The following is a 22,364-nucleotide window of genomic DNA, read 5'->3' as shown; positions in this document are numbered from 1 at the left end:
TTCTATCCCTGCCTCACCTCGTCACCACTCAGATTGTCACGAGACAATATCTACCAGCCAAACTTTAGTTAGTCACATTCCCACCTTAACAACAAGGTCAAAAAAGGGAAGTGGGGTGCCAGCAGGAAGGGGAAATGGATGAGGGGCAGCTACAGAAGGACTGTACCTTAGCAGGTCTCCGTATGTCAGAGGTGGCAGGTTAGAAATGTGTGTTTGTTCCTGCTGATCCATGGCCACTTTTTCCCTTCCCCACTGGCGGTGGACATAAAACCCTGTCATATCAGCTGCAGATATTTCCCTGGCTTGTTGTTTGCCTTGCAAACATGTTTATGGTATTAAAAAAATAACTAGACACATAGGAAATTGCAAAAAAATAGCACAGAGTCCTGTATACCCTTCACCCAACTTACATCTTAACCACAGTGCACTTTCAGCCCAGGAAACTGGCAGGGCAATGCAATTAACTAGACTCTAAACCTTATTCTCATGGTATCAGCTTTCACATGCATTCATTTCTCTGTGTGTGTAGTTCTGTTCCACTTTGTCATCTGAGCAGATTCCTGTAACCACCACCACAATCACAACACAGAAATGTTTATTCACCACAAGGAGCTCCTGCCTGCGGTCCCCTTATATCCACATTGACCCCGTTTATGGTGTCCTGACATAGGAAGTCCATGACATTTGTGTCATCAGTTTTTTGTTTGTTTTTTTTTAGGACTGCTGGATTAGAAAGCAGGATCTTTGGAATTATGGTTTTTTCTTTTAATTCCTTCAGTGTGATTTTTTTTTTAGGCAAAAACCCCCCCACAAAACAAAAACAACAAGAGGCTTGTGGCTCTTTTTCTCAACACACACAAATAAAATAAAACATTAAATAAAATAAACCTACCCCTCTTCAGTAGGAGACCCAAACAACTCACAATTGAAATGCAGTGTCTTGTTAGCAACAGCTCTGGGCCACCAACTGGATTCTTCACAGTGACAGGCTGAAGGTCAGACACGGGGTGACAAGAGGCAAGACAGGAATGGAGCCATGCTGCGTGAAACACCAAAGAAACTGGACAGTGGTCCAAGTTATGGAGCCCATTTCCAGTGAATCCAAAGCAGCCAGCTGCAAGGAGGAAGTGACTTAACCACAAGCAGGTATCCCCACTGAGGACAGGCTGCTGCGGCCAAAACAGAATTCTGGAGTTAAGATTATCTGGGGAGCAGTCAACCTTCTGCAGGAGCCTCCTGACTTCCTGACACTGACCTTCATCTTCTGTGCGTGTGTTTCGGGGGGCATGTTGGGAGCTGAGCTTTGAGTTCCATAAGGAGTGGAATACAGCCCAGCTTAGGGTTTACCCGTGACATTTTCTCTCTGCGTTCTGTTCTTTCAAGTCAGGAAGGACTAGGAAAAACAGCTTAATTTTGGACAACCCAGACATGGCTATTGATATTTTTTCAAAATTCGAAGCAATTTGTGACCAAAAAAAATTTTTCCTTCTGTAATTGAAAACCTGTAATTTCTTCATTGGTATCTAACACTAGTAACAACTAGAATTTAGAGTTTTTACCTGCATTCCCTCAGTTAATCCTTCTGGCAACCCCTAGAGGTAAGGATACTTTTTTGTTTTTTCATTTTGAAATAACAATTTATGATTAGCTTGAGGTCAAGCACTTTGGGCAGGAGTTCCAGAGGTGCTTGGAAGGTATGTGTTCTCAGTGTGTCCTGGGGTGATGTTAACTTTGACCATTGGGCTATGGTGGTTTCTCCACTGTAAAATCACCTTTTTCTCGTTGCAATTAATAAGTATCTTGGGGGAGAAAATTCTTTGACACTCTGCAAATATCCTGTTTCTAACCATACCTTTTCCATCACCAATTTTTAGCATCCAGTAATGGATGGATTTTGCCTGCAACAACTAGAGGTGTTTGCCCAGTGGTCATCTTCCATTTCCCTCAAGTTAATAAGTCTATACTTATTAACTTAAATTTTAGCGGCGATCTTTTATTTCCCTCATTCCTTGTACATTTACTAACTGTAAGAGCTGAACAGTCACATAGTAAGAGACAACAGAACCAACACCATCCACCCCACGGCCACTTCTTGGACTTTCAAACCCCGCCCCGGTCCGGGCGGGGCGCGCCCGGTCACATGGTCCCCCAGCGCTGACGTGGCCTTCGGTGGGGGGGGGGGCACGCCCAACGTGTCCCTCGTAGCGCCCCGTCCGCCGTTTGCCTCGGAGACCCGATCCCAACATGGCGGCGCCCAGCGGAAGGAGGGACGGTGGCGGAGGTGGGAGCTTGTGGGCTACGCTGCTTCTGGCGGCCGTGGCGCTGAGGCTAGCGGAAGCGGTGTCCGAGCCCACAACGGTGGCGTTTGACGTGCGGCCCGGCGGCGTTGTGCACACCTTCTCCCAGAACGTGGGCCCTGGGGTAACTGACGCCGCGGAGCTGGAGGCTTGAGCAAAGTGCCCGCGGGAACGGGGCCTGTGGAGGGGTTTGTGCCAGAGGAGGAGGGAGCTCCGACGTCGGGAGCGGGGCCTGAGGATGGGTGCCGACTTGGAGGCTGGCGACTTTGAGAGAGATGGGTCACTAACCTCAGTCCCTGTCTCCTCTCACATGCCCAGCGTGCCCAAGGAGCCCTATCCCCCAGACCCAGGCGAGTTCCCAGCCATTGGAGGGCAGGGTCGACACAGAGGTGGGGAGAGGGGAGTTGGGGCCTGATGGCTACGCGCCTCCAGGTCCCCTCCATGTCCCGCAGAGGAAGGTTGGTCGTGTTGCACCTCTGACGAGGGAGGAAGTGGACATTGTTCCTTCCTTCTATTGCACAGGTTCCGGGTCTATTTCACTGTAGTGTGAGGCCAGGCCCTTCTTTGCCTGGGCAGCAGGCGTACGCCTAGCCCAGCCTTGTCCTCAACTTGTTGAAGTCGCCGCCTTTTCTATTCTCCTTTATCACTGTTGCTATTTATGAGTATTAACAGCTGGGTATTGTGCTGAATGCTTAATACGTTAGGCCTGTTTTGCAGATGAGGAAATAGAGGCTCAGAAAGGCTTGCACCTGCCCAAGAGCCACAGCAGCGCAGAATTGGGCCCCCGGATGTTCTCCTTGGTGTCCCAAAGCCCTATCTCCTGGAGGGGTGGGTGCTAGCAGGGGTCTGACCTCCTTCCTGTCTTTATTTCTCAGAAGCCACATGGGTTGTTTGTCCTGACCCAGGAGCTCACCAGTAGGGAGGCAGGCAGGGGAATTGTAGGTTGTCAGCCACTGGGAGGCCTCATGGGGACGCTTCCAGGGACATCTGCCAGAGGAATCTGCCTCCTTTCCTTTTAGTGCAGGATCTTCTTGATTCGGGTTCTTAGAAAGACATCCTGAGACCCTGAGACCCTGCACCTTAAGCCCTAAGGATTACCTCCTACCAAGCCTTTTTTCCCCCCATTCCATTTTCTAGGACAAATATACCTGTATATTCACCTATGCTTCTCAAGGAGGGACCAATGAGGTGAGTTGTTCAAAATTCCATGTCATTTAGTGTGACAGTATCTGCTGCCATACAGAGATGCTCTCCAGGGACAGTGGGGAGAGTTGTGCTTGGCTTAACTTACACTCATTGAATTACTCTCACTTAACCAATAAAAGCGAGAGTGCTTAAGTCAATTTCACAGAGTGAACACGTCTGAACAGAAGGGACGTGAGATGTGAATCTGCTATTCCCATGAGCCTCTATTAGAGGTGTTGTATTTGTTTTCTGTGCTGCTGAACAAATCACCACAATCATAGCAGCTTAAAACAGCACCCATTTATCATCTCTCTGTTCTGGAGGTCAGAAGTCCTGGCAGCTGAGGTGGGTGCTTCATAAACCAAAATCAAAATCAAGTTGTTGGCCAGAATGGGCTCCCATTCTCAAACTGAATAGTTTGAGAAAGATAAGTACTAATTTTTCTTTAACTGTTTGGAAGAATTCACTTGTGAAACCATCTGGTCCTGAGCTTTGTTTGTTGGGAGTTTTTTGATTACTGCTTTAATTTCATTGCTAGTAATTGGTCTATTCAGATTCTCTGTTCTTCCTGGTTAGTCTTAGAAGGTTGTATGTTTCTAAAAACTTACCATTTCTTCTATATTAGTCAGTTACTGGCATATAAGTGTTTATAGTATTCTTTCATGATTCTTTGTATTTCTGTTGCGTTGGTTTTAACCTATCCTCTTTCATTTCTGATTTTATTTAGTTGTGTTCTCTTTTTTCTTGATTGGTCTTGCCTAAAGGCTTGTCTATTTTATTAATTCTTTCAAAGAACCAGCTCAGATCATTGATGTGACAGAGACACATTGATCTGTTACTTCTTGTACACGCCCCAACCTGGTGGGACCCAACCTGCAACCCAGGCATGTGCCCTGACCGACAATCCAACCAGTGACCTTTCACTTGGTGGGACAGTACCCAGCCAACTGAACTGCACTGGTCAGGGCCTTTCCTCAGTTTTTAAAATTCTTTTTTTTTTCATTTTGCTATTCAGCTTGTGTGATTTCCAATATTTTGTCTTCATGTCCCTAATTTGTTTCTCTGTGTTAACTAACCTGATGTCGATTCCTTCTGACATGTTCTTCCTCTCAGTTATTGTGTTCTGCATCTCCAGTTGGTGCTTTACTGTGTTTTCTGTCCCTGTTGAAGTGCTCTCTGAATTTCTCGGTGCTACTCTCAAGTTCGTTGAGCATTATGATTGTCTACTTATATATATATACATTCAAGTGACTTTAAATTTTTTAATTGATTGATCTTAGGGGAGGGAGGGGAGAGAGAGAGAGACACCAGTGTGTTGTCCCACTTACTGATGCGTTCACTGGGCACCTGTGTGTCCTGACTGAAGGCGAGCCTGCAGCCTGGCGTATCAGGACGACGCTGACCAGCTGAGTGACCCAGCCAGGGCTGTTCAGAGTCTTTATCAGGACGCTTACTTCTCTCCATGTCATTAGGGTTTTTCTCTGGTTTTTGTTTGTTTTTTCATTTGGGGCATATTCCTTTGTCTGCCCATTTTGTTTCACTTTCTGTGTTTATTCCTCTGAGGTGGATGGAGTAGCTCTCTCCCAGTCTTAAGAAAGTGGTCCCTGTGTAAGCCGTGTGATGGGTGGCCTCGGCAGGCCAGTGGTGGTTGGGACGATGCGTGTGGTACCTGGTGCGTCACCTGGTGTGTAGCAGTGAGTTGTGGGTGGGGCAGGCTGGTGTGGGCAGGACTGCTGGTTGTGCGCTTTGTGTGCCCTGTTGCTTTGTCTGTCGGCAGGGCAGGGTCCTAGCAAGGCTGCTCTGCGTGTTTGTCTCAGTGCCCTACCACCTCTGCCCTTTGTCCCTGTTTTGTCTCAGTGCCCTACCACCTCTGCCCTTTGTCCCTGTTTTGTCTCAGTGCCCTACCACCTCTGCCCTTTGTCCCTGTGGGGCAGCCTGGTGTGCGTGCGCAGCCACTTGTGAGTGCACTGGCACAGCAGCGCGCCACTCACTCTTTGTGGGGCAGCCTTGTGTGTGGGTGCTGCAGCATTTTGCTAAATCCCTGTTTTCATTGGGTGAAGAATCCCCCTGTGAACACACGGTAGCAATTCACCGTCTCTGCACTTTCCCTGGACAGGGTAGCCCTGTAGGCAGGCAGGTGCTGCAACTTTCTGCTCACTCTTTCCAGGTTGGGGGCTCCACATACACACAGCAGCCCAGTGGATGCGTGAAGTGGCACCCTGCTGTACCCCAGCATCGATCTCAGGGTGGGGGCAGGGGGGGCCCTTATGCACATGCTATGGTATCTTCCTGTTCCTGCTGGCCATAGCTGGAACTGGCTGAGGACCTGCAACAGTGCTCTGCAGTTTGACCAAAGAACCTGGATGGAGCTCTCGCTCTCTCTGCACAAGCGGGGGAAACGTAAGCAAGGGCGTGCCTTGGTTCCTGTGACCCTGGGGTCCTCAGCTCGCAGACATCTCTCTCATCCTTCTCTCTGGTTTCTCACACTCATTGTGCAGAAGCTGTTTACTCGGCTCACAGTTGTCTCTCAGAAGGATGTGCTCTAAACATTCTGTTCTCAGGAGGGAGCAAGCTCAGTGTCCACCTCCAGCACCATCGTGGACCTGCCTTTTGATTGCACAGTTTAAAGGGGTCATTGTTCGGTGTGTGTAAACCAGTAATTGGCTCCTGCATCCGTGTGGCAGGCAAAAGGTTCTAAGTGCCCATTCACTCCGATGATAATTAACATTGAAACCGCCTTGTTTCCATAATGAAAAAGCCTCGGTGCTGGACCAGTCATGGGAGCCCGTCATTACTCCTGGGGGGCACCGTGAACTCCTTTTACTGACAAACTGTGCAAGTGCCTTAGGCAGCCCGGAAGGTAACAGTTGGTTTTCCATTTGGCTGTTTCTCAGAGCCCATGGAAATCAGAATATACTAGTAGTGGTGTGTTTGGGAACTACTTTAAAATTCTAATTAAAATACTAATTTTAAACAAGCCATTACCTATACATTGTTGAAAAAGAAGAAACTGTAAAAGGTGACCGGGCCTTCTACTTGTCCAGTTCCTGCCCACATCCAGCCGGTAACTATGGTTACTAAAGTATTGTGTCTTTGCCGAGGACTTCTTCATGCTCTGCGAGCACGCAGGAGTGCACTGTCTTCCCTTTTCTTTTTGTTTTTATTTTTCTTAACAGACATTATTGTTTAGAGCAGTTTTAGGTTCACAGCAAAATTGAGCAGAAGGCGTAGAAATTCTGATATACCCCCTCGCCCCTCCCCACATGCACAAGCCGCCCATTGTCAACATTCCCCCCCCAGAAGGGGACATTTCTCACAGTCAGTGAGCCCACACTGACACATACTCGTTGCCCCAGATTCATACATTAGGGTTCATTCTTGTGTGCACTTATTTTGTGGGTCTGGTCAAATGTAAAATGACATGTACCCACAATTGTAGTTTCACACAGGGGCGCTGACAGAGTGTGGCAGCCCCTGGGGCCAGGCTGCAGCCTGGAGGCCCAGGGAAGGGCTGCTCACCTTGCAGAACTGGAAATAAACCTGAGGCTGTCAGAGCCAGCCCGCACACGGTCAGCCTGCGTGTCCCGGACTGACCCACGTCTCTCTCCTCTCCCTAGAAGTGGCAGATGAGTCTGGGGACCAGCGAAGACCACCAGCATTTCACTTGTACCATCTGGAGGTGAGCTGTGGGTCCCAGCGGTGGGGTCTCCTGGGGGCAGTTGCCTTGGCTCAGGCTGCTGGGGGTGAGTGCACGGCTGCTCTGGGGAGGCCAGGAAAGAGGGGGGCAGACAGACCAGAGCATGCTGTGTGGCCCTGGAGGGGCACACGGAGGGAGCACCACATGGTGCTGGGAGTTGGCGAGGGCCATAGGGCTCTCCGGGAGCTCGAGACACTGAGGCCTAGAGGAGGTCGTGGGGCCTGGGGAGGTGCAGTCCAGGTGGTGGCCAGGGCACCAGGGAGCGGGGCCAGGGCCCCCAGGTGCTCACCTACAACTGTCACCCTCAGTCACATTCACGGTTTGTGGGCACAGTCTCCCCACCAGGGACTGATGCCCTGTTTACCCTTCTCGTAACCCCGCTGCTACACCCTGCTTGGTGAGGGAATGGTGAGCCTAGGAAGGGGTGAAGGCAAGGGAGTATGGCCCTGGGTGGGGAGGAGGGTGATGGGGCTGCATGGAATCGTGTCCCTTCTCCTCTGGGCTCCTCTGCCTAGAGTGTGTCACCCCAACAGCACCGATTTCTTGAGCATTTGTTGGATGTCCGACAGGAAAAGTCCGAGCTATGGCCCCACCCCCGGGGGACCAGGGTCCACCCCGGAGACACAGCCTGGACACAGTGGGAGAGCGGGCACTCGACATTAAAGGACACAACGCATTTTTTGTTCATTTTGAATTTACTGGGGTAACACTGGTTCATAAAATTACACAGGTTTCAGGCATACATTAAGGACATATGGCGTGTTTCAATCATGCCTGTGGGCACCACCCCACAGTCTCCTGCTCAGTGTCACACAAACTGCAGGTGTTAACTGGGTGCTGTTGGGGGGATTCTTGCCCTTCTGCCGGACTTGCCCAGGGGCAAGGGGCCCCTGCTCTTCACCAGGCCAGACCCTGCCTGTGTCACCTCCCCTGGCCTCAGAAGCGTCACAAAGGAAGGAGCCCGGGGTGCTCACTACAGGGAAGGCTTGTCACAGGGCTGCATTCTGCAGCGTGCAGGTCACCGCCTCTCACGGGCATGTGAACACCTGCCCTCTGTGGGCACAGACCCCGGCCAGCCTCGCAGGCCCAAGTGCTCCCTCATCCCCAGACACCCGCTCAGCCGCGGTCCAGCTTTCAGATGCTCAGCCACCCTCTTTCCACGCAGAGGCTTAGAGAATCTGGGCGGCTCCCTGCATGCCACGCCCCCACCCCACAGCCTCCTCCCTGGCCTCTCTGCTGCCGTTTCTACTCCCACCCCCATTGCTGTCGGCTTTCCACACGTGGCCAATTGGAGCTTTTCATACTGCAGACATCGTTATCCCTTCACTGTCACCAGTCCACCTCTTTAGGCTTCTCTCTCTGCTCTGGCCACACTGACCTCATGTCCCGTAAGTGTCCCACTTGCACCTGTGAGGGAGCTTTGCAGCCACCATTTCCCGGGCCCAGCCAGCCCTCCCCCTCCCCTCTCCCCGTCCCCTTCCTAGTTAACTCCTGTACTTCTCAGCCCTCTCGGCATGTTGCTGTGGCCCCACTGCCATACCTGGATGTCACCAGCATTCGATAACAAGCATTCAGTGGATGAGCGTGAGGGTCCCTGCCCTAGAACAGCTTCCCCCAGAAGGAGAAAGAGGCTCATCAGTAAAAAGCCAGAAGAATGTCTGGCAACGAATGGAAGGGGCGATGATGTCGATGGCCCTTCAGTACTTCCCAGAGTCAGCAGTGCTTGGAAACTCCTGGCCACCGACCCCTGACCCCACCTTTCTCTGCAGGCCCCAGGGCAAGTCCTACCTGTACTTCACTCAGTTCAAGGCAGAGGTGCGGGGTGCTGAGATTGAGTACGGCATGGCTTACGTGAGTATCTCCCCTGCACACCTGGGGTGTTCCCCTGCGGACAGCGCCTTTCAGACCCCAGCAAGGACGAGCAAGATGAGGAGAGGGCCAGACCCTGCCTGTGCCACCTGTCCTGCAAGTGCAAGGAAGGACACGGGATATTGCAGACCCCCGGGTCTGGAGGTGCAGGGGGAGAGGCAGTGGCAGTGCCCAGAGGGGCCTGCTGACCCCGAGAAACCCAGAAGGTAGGCAGAGCAGGAGGCGGACACCCTGACGTCCTCTCCTCCTGTCTGCCAGTCTCCTGCCAGTGCCCCCCTTGGAAACACCGACAGGAAGTTAGAGGGCACAGAGGCCTGGATGCTCGCCACTGGGACAGAAACAAGGGCAGTGAGGGTGGCAGTGGCCCCGGAGGGGCAGGCGGTGTGGCTCACTGGTCTGTGTGTGGAGGTCCACATCCCTTGGCCCAGGGGCCTGTGGTTCGCAGCCCACGCAGCGCCTTCTTCTGCACTCCGATCCCCATGGCCGGCCGCTCCACAGAGCCTGCCGCTTCCGCATCAGGGTCAGAAAATTTGTAAACTATTGTCAGACCATGTTCAGTGAAGAAACAGAACCAGTAGGAGAAAGGCATTCAGAGACTTATTGCCAGGAATTGGCTTCTGTCACAGCGGTTGGCCAAGCAGCTCCAGGGTCCACAGGCCAGGCAGGCTGGCAGGCAGGGCTGGCACTAGGACACAAGCCTCCCCTGCCGCCCCGGGCGGATGTCTTCAGGGAAGCCGCAACTCTGCTCTGAAGGCCCTTCCCAGTGGCTGAGTCAGGCCCAGCCAGGTCTCGAGAAGAAGAATCCGCTCAGGAGGTATTTTTATCACCCACACAGGAAGCCTTCACAGCAGCTCCTGGGGAGAGGTTCGTTGCATAACTGGATGTGGCTGCTCGCAGGTGACACATCAGCCTGACTGTCACAGCTTTGATCTAATTACTCTCCAGGGTCTCTTCTCACTTTAAAACTATTATTTTAGCTGATGTGAGAGAGACACAATTCTGATTTTTAAAAATTATATTTATGAGGCTGTTGTGCTTGTCCCATTTCTGTAAGTTAAAGAAAAAAAAAAACAATCAAATACCTTCTTCCTAGGATCTGCAGTGAAGGCACGAACTTTCAAGCCAGTTGCCGATCTCTTAAGTGGAGTCACGAGCCAGTCACCCTTGCGTGCTCAAACGAGCGTCACCCAGCTTTCCAGCAAAAGAGCAAGGCTCTAGTCTGTGCCTTTCGGGAAAGCAAAGCAAATCCTGTTCGTTCTTAATTAGCAAAGTTTCCACTTTTTTCCTTTCAGTCTAAAGCTGCATTTGAAAGAGAGAGTGACATTCCCCTGAAAAATGAAGAATTTGAAGTGAGCAAAACAGCAGGTGGGTAACGATGGCCTGTGGACAGGGAAGCCGACGGGGGAGGTGGGGGTGGGGCAGCAGAAGGCCCTCGGGCCGGACTGAGCGGCGACTGCTGCAGCACGTGTGCAGCCGAGGGCCAGGCGCCTGTGAGCAGTTCCCGGAACGAGCTCCACAGTGAATATTTTCGGTCCAGTGGGGTGAATGGCCTCTGTCGAAACTATTCAGCCTGCCCCCATCCTGCAGAGGCCGTTCCTGACGGCAGCGAGTGGGTGTGGCTGTGTTCTAACAAAACTTTAATACTTTACAAACTTGGAGGTGTGAATGTCATATTACTTTCCCATATCACAAAATACCATTTTCTTTATGTTTTTTTAAAGCTATTTAAAAATGTAAAAAATGTTTTTAGCTCAGGGGTGGTGGGCCACACGGTACTAACCCCTGGTAGACAGCTGAGAGCGTAAGAATGTCCTCGTGCTCTGTGGGAGGGCCGTGACCTCCGCGCCGCCTAACTGTCCTGGGCTCTGTGACCAGGCACAGCTTCAAGATTAGGACCTTCTGAGTTCCTGAGAGCCCCCCTGCCCCAGTCCTCTGAGCCACATTCGGCCACGGAGGGCAGATACTGAACAGGAAGAGGTGGGGAGCTCCAGAGGTGGGGCTTGGGTTGCAGAGCAAGGGTGGACAAGCGAGTGGTTAGGATGATGGACTGGGGAGCTAGCCGAGTAGGAGAGGAAAAGCCCCGAGGGCCCTGAGTTTCAGGAAAAGATGAGGTGAAGGAACCCGTGTGGCTCTGGATGTCACCCGACGTGAACGCCTGGGGAGGAGGAGATGGCATGGGCAGGGTCTTTAGGGAGAAGGGAGGTTTGGGTAGAGCCCCATCTGCAGGCCCTTGAGGGGATGGGGACCATTCAGAGTAGAGGTCAAGGCAGAGGGTGTTGGGTTGTGGGCAGACAGTGAGCTCCAGGGCACATAGGACAAGGCGGACAGGGAGTCAGACGGCGTGGCAGACAGTGTTTGCCGATTCCCTGACCCTGCTGTGACAGCATCATGGGGTCCTCAACAAGCTTGCCAGTGTTGATACAGGCCGGCCCCAACCTCCCCACTTGTTCTCGGTGTGCCAGAGACCACCACAGTTTGTCCCACTGGGGGCTTCCCTTTGCACTCGTATTGCCCTCAGGACAGGGCGGCCAGCCTCTTCACCCTTCTCCTGTCGCTCACCCAGAAGACTCTTGCGGCTGGGTCCTTGCTAGGTGCGGTCCACTTTGGGGCCCGCTTGCCTGCTCTGCCAGACCCCACCGGGCCTCACACTGGCCCAGGAGCACCTGTGGAGTCTCCAGGGCCCTGCCACACGTTTCTTCTCTTGCAGTGTCTCACAGGCCCGGGGCGTTCAAGGCCGAGCTGTCCAAGCTGGTGATCGTGGCCAAGGCGTCCCGCAGTGAGCTGTGACCAGCAGCCCCCCAGAGAGCAGCTCTCCCTCATCTCTGCCAAAGGGGCCGTGCCCCGTGAGGGGCCGGCACATTACCAGTTTCCTAGAGGATGCTGAGGGATTTCTGCCCTGGTGATACTGCCCTGCCTGGAGGGGCCCACAGGGTGACGGGGCCCTGGGACAGAGTCCAGGGCCTGCTGGGCCCCGCCCCCAGCCCCACCCCCCAGCCCCCTCCACCCTCGCTCCTCTGAGCTCAGAGTGCGGGTCCAAGGCCCGCTGCTGGTTGTACCAGGAGAGACATCAGCACAAGGTGGCGGGGGTGGGGGGTGGGTCGCAGCTTTTCTGAAGCCAGAGTCTCCCCTTGGGTGCAGGCCAGGCCCCGGACATTCCAGGAAGAATGGTCCCGCTGTCCTCTGACCCCAAGCTGACTGTTTTCTCTCAGTTTCCCCTGGAGACCACCTTTCAGACTAACTGGGAAGAAATGAAATCATCTTTTGTATTTAAATAAATAAATTGAAAAGGAACCACATAGACCGGTCGTCTGGTGCTGGTGCCCANCAAGGTGGCAGGGGTGGGGGGTAGGTCGCAGCTTTTCTGACGCCAGTGTCTCCCCTTGGGTGCAGGCCAGGCCCCGGACATTCCAGGAAGAATGGTCCCGCTGTCCTCTGACCCCAAGCTGACTGTTTTCTCTCAGTTTCCCCTGGAGACCACCTTTCAGACTAACTGGGAAGAAATGAAATCATCTTTTGTATTTAAATAAATAAATTGAAAAGGAACCACATAGACCGGTCGTCTGGTGCTGGTGCCCACCTGGCTGGGCCCAGGGACTATCTGGCTGCCCCTACTTTTCAGCAGGTGCCGAGGCAGGCAGTACTGCGACTCCCTGAACACGGGGGCAGACCCTGCCATGTCTGCTGCGTCCCGCAGGTGGCGCCAGTGGAGGGTGAATGCTCTGGGGCAGACCTCTTCTGACCTCGTGACTGCTTTCCTTAGTTGTTAAAAGCCAGATTGCAGTACAGTGATTTAAAAAACAAGAAAGGAAAAACACCCACAGGCAAACAAATGAAACCCCAAAATGCCCCAGCCACTTAGAGGCGCTCAGCCTCCCAGCACTGTGGGGGCAGGGAGTCCACCCCCTGGCTGAGTCTTCAAGAGCAAACAAGGGGAAAATACTGTGTGGCTTCAAAGTGGAGCCCTTCCTGACTGAAATCGCCATGTTGGGCCCACAGGGATCTCTCTACCTNAAAAAACAACAAGAAAGGAAAAAACACCCACAGGCAAACAAATGAAACCCCAAAATGCCCCAGCCACTTAGAGGCGCTCAGCCTCCCAGCACTGTGGGGGCAGGGAGTCCACCCCCTGGCTGAGTCTTCAAGAGCAAACAAGGGGAAAATACTGTGTGGCTTCAAAGTGGAGCCCTTCCTGACTGAAATCGCCATGTTGGGCCCACAGGGATCTCTCTACCTTTCACTCACCTTGTGCCAGCCTGAAGGCAGCTGGGTTCCTGCTGGAGCCTCACACCTGCAGGGAGCAGAGGGAGGCTCTCACCTGCCCGCACCCTCAGTGGGTCCCACAGTCCAGCCAGTTTCAGGCCGAGGTACGTGAGCGCGGAGAGGAACTGTTCTCAGAACAGGTAACCGTTGGAGAGGGACCTTGGGCCCCAAAGACATTCAGGGGACAGACCCAGTCAGCCTTAACTTCTAAGCCACGTGTCCTGCCCCGTCATGAGAGAAGTTCTGAAGGCTGTACACGTTCACAAGGAAGGTCACTCATCTGGCCTCAAGGTCTGGTGAGCATGGCCAACTGCAGGACCCAAGAGATGATCACCCAGGACCTCCTGCCACACTGGGCAGCGAGACCCTGAGCCCCGAGGTGTCAGCAGAAGGGACAGGGATTTTTCCACAGTCAGCCCAGAGTCACCACTGCCAAGTCCCTGGACAAATGGAGCTTCCTCCTGCCCCCAAGTGGCACATGCCTGCAACTTTATGTAGCTTCCAGCACCTTGAAGAACGAAGCCACCCAGCGCCAGCGCTCCTCGTGGGGAGAAGCTGAACTAAACCCCAGGCTGGCGAGCAGGAGCCACGCTCTGCCACTGCACTAGACCGTCGCCATGCCTGGTACGCCAGAAATCAGACCTCTCGGGGGCCATGGCTGCGTGACATTCACCTGTGACGTCTATTTCAAAGGCAGAAACAGGTGGACCTTCTGATCGAGGTGGTGGAATGGGAGACACTACTCACCCCCTCCCGTGGCCACAAGAGAGCTACAACCAAGTTCTGGGGAGCTGTCGTTGAGAACCACCCGCAGCCCAGCCGGACACAACCCGTTACTAAGGACATAGAGAAGCCGTGTTGAGACTGGTAGGAAGGACAGAGATGAGGAATGGGCGAGTCCCACACCCATGTGTGGCAATTAAGAAGGGACATCTCAGCCACAGAGGTCTCCCCTGAGGAGCAAGGGGTCACAGCCTTCCATCAGGCGGGCCGGCACCAGCGCTTTCCCCCCTGGCTGTGAAAACCAGCAGGGATTTCCTCCTGGAGAGAGAAGGGGCTGCTAGAGACTAAGTGCTGTTGTTTTTAATCCTCACTGGATGATACGCCATTGACGTTCAGGGAGATAGGAAGGGGGGCGGGGAGAAGGAGAAAAACATCGATCAGCTGCCGCTTGCATCTGCCAGAACCTGCACCCTGGGCATTTGTCTTGCCTGGGTATTGAACCCGTGACCTCTCACTTCATCGGATGATGCTCTAAGCAAGTGAGCTGCACTGCCTAGGGCTGAGGTGCTTTTCCTTTTTTTTTCTTTCTTTTTTTTAAGATTTATTTTATTCATTTGTTTCCAGAGAAGGGATTGGTTTGGAGGCCGGCACTCAATCCACTGAGCCACACCAGCCAGGGCTCAGGTGTTTTTCCCAAAGGGCTGGAAACTCACTTGCTCACAAACTCACTAAGACCCAGAGCAGGGTCCACTGTTCAAAAAGCACCAGGGACACATGGAAAATAACTATATTGACTAATTTCATCAAGGCTACCGGGACAGGGAGTGGGACAACTGGAGACGGGCGTTCTGGCAGACACCAGTGCTCCTTTGTTGAGCCCTAGCTGACCCCGACCCCACTGGCTGGCTCAGGAAGGCACCAAATCTGTGCTGTCTGTTCACCTGGCTAACACTGTCCCACCTTGGTGATGCTGGGACCCCGCCGCACGTTCACCCAGCCTGAGCTGCTTCCAGCTGCTTTTCCACACACACAGCCTACCACGGCTCACACTGCATATTTCCCCCCAAACCCACAAACCTCACAGCAGAGGTGGCTGCCCGAGGCTTGTCCTACAGACTTCTCAAAAGTTCCACAAATCCTGAAAAGCAGTGGCCAGCCTTGGTGTGCATTATAGCAATTGCCAAGAGGCCCCGAGCCCAGCACGAGCCATGACCAGGCTGAACTTGAAGTTTAACTCCCATCAGGTGGCCCCAAGCCTGGTATAAAGTAGCAGCCACTCTTGGGTAAGAAATTGCTTCAACTAAGCAGTCACAAACCTGACACTAGTGGCAGCTGGCCTCGGCTTGCACTGTAGTGCCCTCCAGAGGGCCCCAAGCCTGGTACCAGTGACAACCAATCACAAAGCACTGTAGCTCCCACCAAGGGGCCCAGAGACCTGGCATAAGTCACCACTGAACTTGGCCTGTGCTGGAGCCCCTCCCAAGAGGCTTCAGATCAAAAACACCCAGTGCCTGGCTTCACCAGAGCCCTGCTAAAGTGACCCCTATCCCATGGAGTCATCCCTCACGACAACGCACCTGCTGAATTGTGACCGGCCTTCACAGCGCATCAGCCTGAAGGTCAGCCCCCACTGATGGCAGCAGCAGGAGGGCAACTCAACCCGCATGGGGCACGCCCAGGGCACTCAGCTCAGGTGGCCAAGGACACCTTGGGCCCCACAGGACAACTGCTGGATAAGGCCACTGCAAGTGCAGGAGGTGCAGCAGCTCTACCCAGGACACAGAGACAATCACGGGAAGGCAGCCAAATTGAGAAGACAAACATCCTGAATGAAAGAACAGGACGAAACTCCAGAAAAAGAACTGCATGAAGCCCTGACCAGTGTGGCTCGCTCGTTGGGTGAATTCCCACACAGCGAAAGGTTGTTGCTTCAATTCCTGGTCAGGACACATGGCCTGGGTTTCAGGTTCAGTCCCTAGCCAGGTCGTATACAAGAGGCAACCAGTTGATGTTTCCCTCTCCTTCTCTCTCCCTTCCCTTCTAAATATAAATAAAGTCTTTTAAAAAAAGGGAACTAGCCCTGGCTGGTGTAGCTCAATGGATTGAGCACGGGCCTGTGAAGCAAAGGGTTGCCGGTTCAATTCCCAGTCAGGGCACATACCTGGGTTGCAGGCCAAGTCCCCAGTAGGGGATACATAAGAGGCAGCCACACACTGATGTTTCTCTCCCACTTTCTCCTTTCCTTTCCCTCTCTCTAAAAATTAATAAAATATTTTTTTAAAAAAGGGAACTAAGTGAAATGGAGACAACCACCCTGGCTGATGTGGCTCAGTGCCAGCCTACAAACCAAAGGGTCACCAGTTTAATTCCCAGTCAGGGCACGTGCCTGGGTTGCAGGCTGGGTCTCCAATAGCAGGTGTGTGAGAGGCAAGCACACATTAATGTTTCTCTCCCTCTCTTTCTCCCTTCCTGTCTCTCTAAAAATAAATTAATTAATTAAAAGAAAAAGGAAGGGAGACAACCTGTCAGATTCAGAGTTCAAAACACTTGTGTAAAGATGCTCAATGAACTTAGAGGAATAGATGAACTCAGAACTTCAACAAATAATTGTAAAACATTAAAAGGGGGATTGAAAACAAAAAATGAACCAGTGAGAATGAAGAATACAGTTACTGAAATGAATACCTAGAGGGACTCAATGGCAGATTAGATGAGGCAGAGGTCAGATCAGCGATTTGTTAGATAAAGTTGGAGAAAATGCCCAATTGGAACAGCAAAATGAAAAAAGAATTTTTAAAAATGAGGTTAGTTTAAGGGACCTCTGGGACAACATCAGGCGTACCAACATCTGCAGCACAGGGGTACCAGAAGGAGACGGAGGGAGGTTGAAAAGCTGAGGGAAAACTTCCCTGCCGTGGTGAAGGAAGCAGACGTGCAATTCCAGGAGGCATAGAGTCACAAACAAAGAGGCCCACACCAAGATGAAAATGCCAAAGGTTGAAGACAAAGAATTCTAAGCGCAGTTAGTTACCTATGTGGGAGCTTTCATAAGGCTCTCAGCTGATTGTTGAGCAGCAACTTTGCAGGCCAGAAGGGGTTGGCACAAAATAATCAGAGTGATGAGAAGCAAGGACCTGTAACCAAGCTTACTCTGCCCAACAAGGCTGTCATGTAGAATTGGAGGACAGATAGAGAGCTTTGCAGACAAGAAAGAGCTACAGAAGTTCATCGCCACCAAACCAGTATTCAAAGAAATGTTAAAGGGTCTTGAGTAAAAGAGAAAAAAATATGAAAAAGAAAATATAGGAAAGAATCCCTGGCTGGTGTGGCTCAGTGAATGGGTTGCAGCCTGCAAACCAGGGAGTCGCCAGTTTGATTCCCAGTCAGGGCACATGCCTGGGTTGCCAGCTGGGTCCCCAGTGGGGGGCACATGGGAGGCAGCCACACATTGATGTTTCTCTCCCTCTCTTTCCCCCTCCCCTTCTCTGAAAAAATAAAATTTCTTTAAAATTAAAAAAAAAAATATATATATATATATAGGACAGAAAACTATCTAACCAACAAAGGCAAACAGTAAAAGCAGTGGGTCAGCCAATTATAAAGCTCATACAAAGGAAAAAGGTGGACTTCCGCCAAGATGGAGGCGTAGGTGGAAACACTGTGCCTTCTCCCACAACCAAGTTTGAATACAACAAAGGTTTGGAGAACAAAGACGCAGGCAAAGAACAGAAAATTGAACTATAAGGAAGTCCAACAACAATGAACCTTTCTACCAGACGGGTAAGAGGGGCGGAGCCAGCAGTGGAGCAGGGTCGGGCAGGAAGGATCCCTGACCCCAGGCGCCCAGGCATCCGGGGTAGCGTTGGGCAGACCCAGTGAGGGCTTGGGACGGCGGGAGTGAGAAGTGAGACAGACCACGCAGCCCCCAGCAATGAACCCAGCAGCGGCTGACTGCGGTCACACATTCACAAGCAGTGGGACAAATTGCACGGCCCATGGTGGCAGCGGGAGGAAGCAAAGGGTGCCCGCCATTGCCTTCCTTTGGCCCTACCCCCACATACAGCGTCACAACCCAGCGACTGGGTCACCCAGCCCTGGTGAACACCTAGGGCTCTGCTCCTCATACGTAACAGGCATGAACAGTCCAAAATATGGCTCAAGAAGAACTCAAAGCCCCAGAGCCGATAACTCTTAAGTGACCAGGAAATAGCGAACCTCTCAGATGCACAATTCAAGACACTGGTAATCAGGATGCTCACAGAACTGGTTGATTATAGTCACAAATTAGAGGAACATATGAAGGCTAAACTAATTGAAATGAAGGGAAATGCACAGGAAACCAATAGTGATGGAAAGGAAACTGGGACTCAGATCAAGAGGGTGGACCAGAAGGAAGAAAGAAATGACCAAACAGGAAAAAATAAAGTTACAAGAATTCAAAAAAATGAGGAGAGGATTAGGAACCTCCAGGACATGTTTAAACGTTCCAACATCCAAATTATAGGGGTACCAGAAGGGGAAAAGAAACAGCCACGAGTGAAAAAGTTATTTGAACAAATAATAAAGGAGAACTTCCCCAAAGGAAGTTGGCAAAGGAAATAGACTTCCAGGAAATCCAGGAAGCTCAGAGAGTCCCAAAGAAGTTGGACCCAAGAAGGAACACACCAAGGCACATCATAATTACATTAGCCAAGACTAAAATGAAGGAGAGAATCCTAGAAGCAGCAAGGGATAAGGGGACAGTCACCTACAAAGGAGTACCCATCAGACTGTCAGCGGATTTCTCAAAAGAGACCTTACAGGCAAGAAGGGGCTGGAAAGAAGTATTCCAAGTCATGAAATCCAAAGACCTACAGCCAAGATTGCTTTATCCAGCAAAACTTTCATTTAGAATGGAAGGACAGATAAAGTGCTTCTCAGATAAGGTCAAGTTCAAGGAGTTCATCATCACCAAGCCCTTATTATATGAAATGCTAAAGGGACTTATATAAGAAAAAGAAGATGAAAAATATGAACAGTGAAAGGACAGCAAACTCACAGTTATTAACAACCACACCTAAAACAAAAGCAAACCAAGAGGACAGCTAGATCAGGAGTGGAACCATAGAAATGAAGAACACATGGAGGGTTAGCAACAGGGGAGTGGGAGGAGGAGAAGCGGGGAGAAGATACAGAAAATAAGTAGCATAGACGGTAGGTAAAAAACAGATGGGAGGGCAAGAATAGTAGGGGAAATATAGAATCTAAAGAACTTGAGACACGTGGACATAAACTAAAGGGGGGAGAGTGGGGGAGGGTGGGGGGTGTGTAGGGTGGAGGGGAATGAAGGGAGGAATAGAACAACTGTAATGGTATAATCAATAAAATACATTAAAAAAACAAAGGTTAAAAGGCAAAAGTAGGATTAGGTGTAATTACAGCAATAAATTAAGGGGTACATAAGAGAAGAAAATAATGTCAAAAAGATAAACATGGGAGGAGTTGAGTGAAAATTGTAGTTTTTAGAATTTGTTCGAACTTAAGCAACAACCATCAGCTGAAAATAGACCACTGTAATCATAGCTTGGTATGTATGAAGTAAATGGTAACCACAGATTGCAAATCCCCAAGAGCTGTCCAAGAAATAGGGACAGGGATCCCAACACAGCACTAGAGAGGGTCATCGAATCAAGAAGAGGGCAAGAGAAAAGTAACAGAACCACAAAAACAATCTGAAAATGCTATGGCAATAATTATATACCCATTGATAATTACAATGGAATCTCCATTCTCAAACTTCATTCATCCTGGAGCCTCTTTGAGAAGCGATTTGTTTAAAAACCGAATCATTTTTCCCAGGGGTCAGCATGAAAGGGCCATCGGGTAGAGAGCCAAAGTCAGGTTCAACAACAGACATTTTTTTCTATGAACAGCTTGGTTGGGAGCCGAACTGTTTTAGATGGGAGACATTCGAGAGCCGAGGTTTGATTGTACCTCACTTGTAAGTGGACGTATTGCTCCGTTCTAAAGACATGGGGTGTCTGAATGGTTGAGAAAGCAAGACTCTTACATACGCTGTCTACAAGAGACCTGATTTAGATCAAAGGATACACACAGACCAAAAGTAAAGGGATGGGAAGAGATATTTCATGCAGATGGAAATTAAGAAACAAAAGCTAAGGTAGCAATACTGATATCTGACAAAATAGACTTTAGAACAAGGGCTATACCTGGCTGGTGTGGCTCAGTGGACTGAGTGCTGGCTTGTAAACCACAGGGTCACTTGTTCGATTCCCAGTGAGGGCACATACCTGGGTTGCAGACCTGGTCCCCAGTGTGGGCGTCGTGTGAGAGGCAACCACACATCGATGTTTCTCCCTCTCTCACTCCCTTCCCCTTTCTCTAAAAATAAATTATGAATAAAATCTTTTAAAAATAAATAAATAAAATAAAACAAGGGCTGTAGCCCTGACTGGTGTGGCTCAGTTGCTTGGGTGTCATCCTGCATGGCGAAAGGTCACCAGTTCAATTCCCAGTCGAGACACATACACGCCTGGGTTGGGGGTTCAGTCCCCAGTGGGGGCATGTGCGAGAGGCAACCAATTGATGTTTCTCTCTCACATCAATGTTTCTCTCCTTCTCTCTCCCTTCTCCACTTTCTAAAAATATAAATGAAATCTTAAAAAAAAAAAAAACAAGGGCTGTAACAAAAGACAAAGAAAGACATTTCACAATGATAAAGGAATCAATCCAACAAAAGGAAATAACTTGTGAACTTCTATGTGCCCAGTGTAGGAGCACCTAAATATATAAAGTAAATATTGATGGACGTGAGAGAGAGATCAGGAGTAATGCAGTGATTGCAGGCATTTTAACATCCCACTGTCATCAGAGGGCAGATCTTCCGGAGCACAGGTGGCAAACACAAGGCCCGCGGACCGAGTCCGGCCCTCCCCACCTTGTTGTATCCACCCGGCACCTTGTTTCTATCCGGCAACAGCGCCGAGCTCCTTGCCCCTAGTTAAGGGGTAGTTACATTTACAGTCATAAAGTTACATTTGGCCCTTTGAAGGCAGCCATAGGCTGATGTGGCCCCCAGTGAAAATGAGTTTGACACCCCTGTTCTAGACAAAATCAAGGAAGCTGGCCTTAAATATCACATTAGACCAGATGGACTTAATTGAAATTTTTAGGATGTTTTGCCCCAAAGCAGCCAAATATACATTCTTTTCAAGTGCACGTGGAGCGTTTTCCGGGGGAGTCCACATGAGGCCACAAAACAAGCTTCAGTAAACGTATGATGGAAATCATCGATGCCGAGGGTGTAAACCTGGAACCGCAATAACAAGCCCCCGATCCAACTTGAGAAGGGGCAGAGACCCGAGTGGGCGCTTCAGTGAAGAGGGCATACGACGGTCACCTTCAACGAGTCATCAGGGACACGTGGAGCAAAGCCACAGTGAGATCTCCCCCCGGCCCGGTCAGAATGGTGTCCGCGCACCAACCGGCAACACGGGCTGGCGCGGGGGTGGAGGGAGAGCCCCGCCAGCGGTGCACGAGGGGGGATTGAGCATCGTGCAGCCACTACAGAAAACAGTGCGGAGTTCCCTCAAAAATTAAAAGTAGACGACCTGGCCAGTGTGGCTCAGTCTGTTGGAATGTCATCCTGTACCCAAAAGGTTGCAGGTTCGATTCCTGGTCAGGGCACGTGCCTAGGTTGCAGGTCCAACGCCCGGTCTTGGGGCACATATGGAAGGCAACCAAATCAGTGTTTCTCTCCCCGCCTCTCTCTCTCTCTAAAAGCAATGGGGGGAAAATGTCCTTGGGTGAAGATTTTTTTGAAAATCAGAGCAGTCATGTGATCCAGCAATTGCACTTCTGGGTATTTATCGAAAGAAAATAAAAACACTAATTCAAAAAGATACATGCCTCCCTATGTCCACTGCAGCATTATCCACCGCAGTGAAGATATGGAAGCAGCCCAGGTGTCCGTCGAGAGATGAGTGGACAAAGATGCGATAGATATTTGCAATGGAATACTACTCAGCCATAAAAAGAGTGAAATCTTACCATTTATAACACCATGGATGGACCAAGAAGGGAATTATGCTAAGTCAAATAACGTAGACAGAAAAAGACAAACACTGTATGACTTACAGGTGGAGTCTGAGAAACAAAATGGACATAGATACGGAGAACAAACCCACAGCTTCCCGACGGGAGGGAGCAGGAGGCTGCGCGTAAAAGCCGATGGGAGTGAGGTGCACGCTGGCAGGTACCAGCAGTCATGGGTCTAAAATGCAGCTCAGGGAATACGGCCGTAACACTGTGACGACCAGGGGTGGTGCCAGGTG

The 22,364-nt window shown here is 50.9% G+C and overlaps 1 protein-coding gene across 1 annotated transcript; it reads left to right on the top strand.

Moving 5' to 3' along the window:
• The first annotated feature begins 2,209 nt into the window (after positions 1-2,209).
• On the top strand, positions 2,210-12,346 carry MYDGF (myeloid derived growth factor). The gene is made up of 6 exons (XM_037042612.1): positions 2,210-2,421; positions 3,435-3,485; positions 7,100-7,161; positions 8,949-9,030; positions 10,341-10,413; positions 11,756-12,346. The coding sequence occupies exons 1-6, from the start codon at positions 2,245-2,247 to the stop codon at positions 11,833-11,835; spliced, it is 525 nt and encodes a 174-aa protein (XP_036898507.1). The 5' UTR covers positions 2,210-2,244; the 3' UTR covers positions 11,836-12,346.
• The last annotated feature ends 10,018 nt before the right edge of the window (positions 12,347-22,364 follow it).

The sequence above is a fragment of the Sturnira hondurensis genome, unplaced genomic scaffold (assembly GCF_014824575.4).
Source record: "Sturnira hondurensis isolate 20B ecotype Veracruz unplaced genomic scaffold, ASM1482457v3 Scaffold0003693, whole genome shotgun sequence".
Taxonomy (NCBI): Eukaryota; Metazoa; Chordata; class Mammalia; order Chiroptera; family Phyllostomidae; genus Sturnira; species Sturnira hondurensis.
Note: the sequence above shows the minus strand (reverse complement) of the source record. Positions and strands in the feature narration are given on the sequence as shown.

Excerpts from the sequence above, each read along its gene's own strand:
- MYDGF (XM_037042612.1), top strand. The coding sequence starts at position 2,245 with ATGGCGGCGCCCAGCGGAAGGAGGGACGGTGGCGGAGGTGGGAGCTTG. Across the intron at positions 2,422-3,434 it reads CCCAGAACGTGGGCCCTGGG|GACAAATATACCTGTATATT; the intron begins GTAACTGACGCC and ends TCCATTTTCTAG. Across the intron at positions 10,414-11,755 it reads TGAAGTGAGCAAAACAGCAG|TGTCTCACAGGCCCGGGGCG; the intron begins GTGGGTAACGAT and ends CTTCTCTTGCAG.